The 3,348-nt window shown below is 47.1% G+C and overlaps 1 protein-coding gene across 1 annotated transcript; it reads left to right on the plus strand.

Moving 5' to 3' along the window:
- Positions 1-292: 292 nt before the first annotated feature.
- Positions 293-3,131, plus strand: EOMES (eomesodermin). Its single transcript, XM_010007503.1, has 5 exons — positions 293-443; positions 724-845; positions 1,341-1,499; positions 1,583-1,644; positions 2,396-3,131. The coding sequence occupies exons 1-5, from the start codon at positions 293-295 to the stop codon at positions 3,129-3,131; spliced, it is 1,230 nt and encodes a 409-aa protein (XP_010005805.1).
- The last annotated feature ends 217 nt before the right edge of the window (positions 3,132-3,348 follow it).

Consider the following 3,348-nt stretch of genomic DNA (forward strand, 5'->3'; position numbering starts at 1 on the left):
GGCCCTCGGCAGCATTAGCCACTCTCCCGGGAAGGAGGTGCGTGCCCTCCCCGTCGATGGGGCTGCGGCCCGGGGATGCTTTCCTCGAGAAGTGGCTTTCCCTTCTTCCCTACAACAGGTGGGCGGATGATGAGCCGGGGAGTCGGTTTGGGCTCGTCGTCTGCCTCCCTGGTCCCTCTGGTGATGGATCAGACGGGGCACCCCGAGGGGCCGCTCCAGCTGCCGCCGGGGCCCGCGCCCCATCCCCTGGCCCGCCTCTCATGCTGTGTGTTTTTCTCCCCCTCCCAGGAGGATGTTTCCTTTCCTGAGCTTTAACATCACCGGCCTCAATCCCACGGCCCACTACAACGTATTCGTGGAGGTAGTGCTGGCGGACCCCAACCACTGGCGTTTCCAAGGGGGCAAATGGGTGACCTGCGGCAAAGCCGACAATAACATGCAAGGTAGGTGCGGGATCTCTAGGGTCTCCCTGTCGGCTTCCTAGAAATGCTTCCCACTTCGCCCCCCTCTGCGCAGGGGATTCCCCACCTCCGGTATCCCACTGCGTGCAGAACTACGCTTTTAAGGGGGTTTTGCAACTTAATTTCCGTCCCCTCGGTGTGTGATGCTATGGGGGGTACATCGGGGGATCCGAGGTGCTCCTTGGGCTTTTGCTGCCCGCCCTGTGGCGCTGGAACAAGGCTGGTGTGTCTGGCAGCCGCTTCACGGGCTTGTTTTTCTCAGGCAACAAGGTGTACGTTCACCCCGAGTCGCCCAACACCGGAGCTCACTGGATGAGGCAGGAGATTTCTTTCGGGAAACTGAAGCTAACGAACAATAAAGGTGCTAACAACAACAACGCGCAGGTAAATGGGGAGGAGGAGAAAGGCAGGGGAAGGCAGGCTTGAGGGGGTTTTGGTGACTCAGCCAGGGGAGCCCCGGGTTCTCAGGGCTTTACAACACTTAATGGAGCCGCTAAATCACTGTTCTTCTGACTTGTTATCTTCTTGAACGGGATCGGAGAGGTTGTTTTGTCTTCTAATTGTCTTAATGAGAAGCAATGTCAGAAACAGGTGTGTGAATGGCTTTGTTTTTAGCTAATGTATTTGTCTTCGGAGTTGCCCTAGAAGTGGGAGTGTAGCCCATAACTCTTGATTTCCTGTGTTTACAGGTTTTAGCATATTAATTATCTAGTGAAACAGGGCTACAAGATCTGAATCTCCTGTTAACAGTTAAAATTGTTCTGTTCCCGAGTCAAAATATTGCAATTTACAGTAAGAAAATGTCAGGCTATAAAATAGATACTTTAACATTAGCTGCAGTTTGTCTAAAGATCTTGTTTCTTCTGTGGTTCCTTTCAGATGATAGTGCTGCAATCTTTACACAAGTACCAGCCCCGGCTTCACATTGTGGAAGTAACTGAAGATGGTGTTGAAGATCTGAATGATTCCTCAAAGACTCAAACATTTATTTTCCCTGAAACGCAGTTCATAGCTGTTACAGCATATCAAAACACTGATGTAAGCATGGATGTCTGCAATCACAATAAAATTGTCCAAAAGGTTCAACATGGCATCTTACTATGTTCTGCTTTCACTTTTAGATTACCCAGCTCAAAATTGACCATAATCCTTTTGCAAAAGGCTTCAGAGACAACTATGACTCGTGAGTACATTTGTCTTCTCTAGCAGCTGTTGCTGCCTGGGAGGAATGATTCTGGCCTGAAATGTGTGTGAAAGTTTTTCTTTAGATGCTACTTTGGGCATTCAGAAGCTGTGATACTTCCACTGGCAGCTTTGCTAGCTGATGTGCTCCTTTGTAAGACATTACATGTCTGTCTAATGCCATTAAACTGTCTGTTTGAATAGTTACCATATTATCTTGACATACCTTCCCTTCAAGTTTCTGAATTCTGGTAGAAAATTCTTGAATAGTTACCATATTGTCTTGACATACCTTCCTTCAAGTTTCTGAATTCTGGTAGAAAATTCATACTAGCAGAACCTGGCTGGCCTGTAGATTGGCAGTAGTGTATCAAGGATTTCCATAGAGCAGGCAGCTTCTTCAAATTGCTAGCAGAATTGCTTAATAATGCTCAGCCTCTAGCATCAAATGGCCTTTGAAAAGCTGTATGTATACAAGTGTGGCTTTTGGGAGGAAGGTGCTGTACCTCATTTAAAATAGGTTGGCTGGCAGAGGACAGTGTATATTTGTAGCAGCAATACTATCGATCAATTTTATACTGCTCTTGGGGAAAACAGCACCAACTCCTAAACCAGATAAAAATGAGCATCCAGTTAAACCTAGTAGTGATTCTAATAAAGAATAACTTGGTTTCTTCCTGGTTTTGTTTTGTTTTTACTGCCATACTAGAACTGTAAAGAGCAAAACTCAGTATTTCTCTTTTATGTTGTAGCATGTACACAGCTTCAGAAAATGACAGATTAACTCCATCTCCCACGGATTCTCCTAGATCCCACCAGATCGTCCCTGGTGCCCGATACAGTGTGCAGCCATTCTTCCAAGAACAGTTTGTCAACAACCTGCCCCCCGCCAGGTTTTACAATGGTGAGAGAACTGTACCTCAGACAAACGGCTTGCTGTCCCCGCAGCAGAATGAAGAGGTGGCCAGCCCTCCTCAGCGGTGGTTTGTTACGCCTGTACAGCAGCCCAGTGCCAACAAACTGGACATGAACTCCTATGAGGCAGAGTATTCTCCTAGCACCTTGCTCCCTTATGGCATTAAATCCCTCCCCCTTCAGACATCCCATGCACTGGGATACTACCCTGACCCGACATTTCCATCCATGGCAAGCTGGGGGAGCAGGGGCTCTTACCAGAGAAAAATGACAACAGGATTACCTTGGGCCTCAAGAACAAGTCCCCCAGGTTTCTCTGAAGACCAGCTTTCCAAGGAGAAGGTGAAAGAAGAAATCGGCTCATCCTGGATAGAGACTCCACCCTCCATAAAGTCTCTAGATTCAAACGATTCTGGGGTCTACACGGGTGCTTGTAAGAGAAGACGCCTCTCCCCTAGCACTTCTAGCAATGAAAATTCCCCAACTATGAAATGTGAGGACATTAATGCTGAGGACTATAGCAAAGACACTTCAAAAGGCATGGGCTACTACGCATTCTATTCTAGTTCTTAAAAGCATCCTTTTATTCCAGTTGGCTGGTGTTTTTTTTCAGGGTGGCCTTGGTTTGTTGGTTTTGGGGTTTTTTTGCATTACAATTGCCAAAAATACTCTTGCCTTCCACCTTGAATTGTTGTGTGCAATTCTAAAGAAGGTGCCAAAGCTTTTTGACTGTTGCAGGGAAAGATCAAACTATGCTAGAATCCTTCCCCTCTTCTAGAAGGAACAACTT

The sequence above is a fragment of the Chaetura pelagica genome, unplaced genomic scaffold (assembly GCF_000747805.2).
Source record: "Chaetura pelagica isolate M959 unplaced genomic scaffold, ChaPel_1.0 scaffold10, whole genome shotgun sequence".
NCBI classification, from domain to species: Eukaryota; Metazoa; Chordata; class Aves; order Apodiformes; family Apodidae; genus Chaetura; species Chaetura pelagica.

Coding starts and splice junctions, on each gene's coding strand:
- EOMES (XM_010007503.1), top strand. CDS start 293: ATGTTTCCTTTCCTGAGCTTTAACATCACCGGCCTCAATCCCACGGCC. Junction 444..723: donor AGCCGACAATAACATGCAAG/GTAGGTGCGGGA, acceptor TGTTTTTCTCAG/GCAACAAGGTGTACGTTCAC. Junction 1,500..1,582: donor CAGCATATCAAAACACTGAT/GTAAGCATGGAT, acceptor TTTCACTTTTAG/ATTACCCAGCTCAAAATTGA.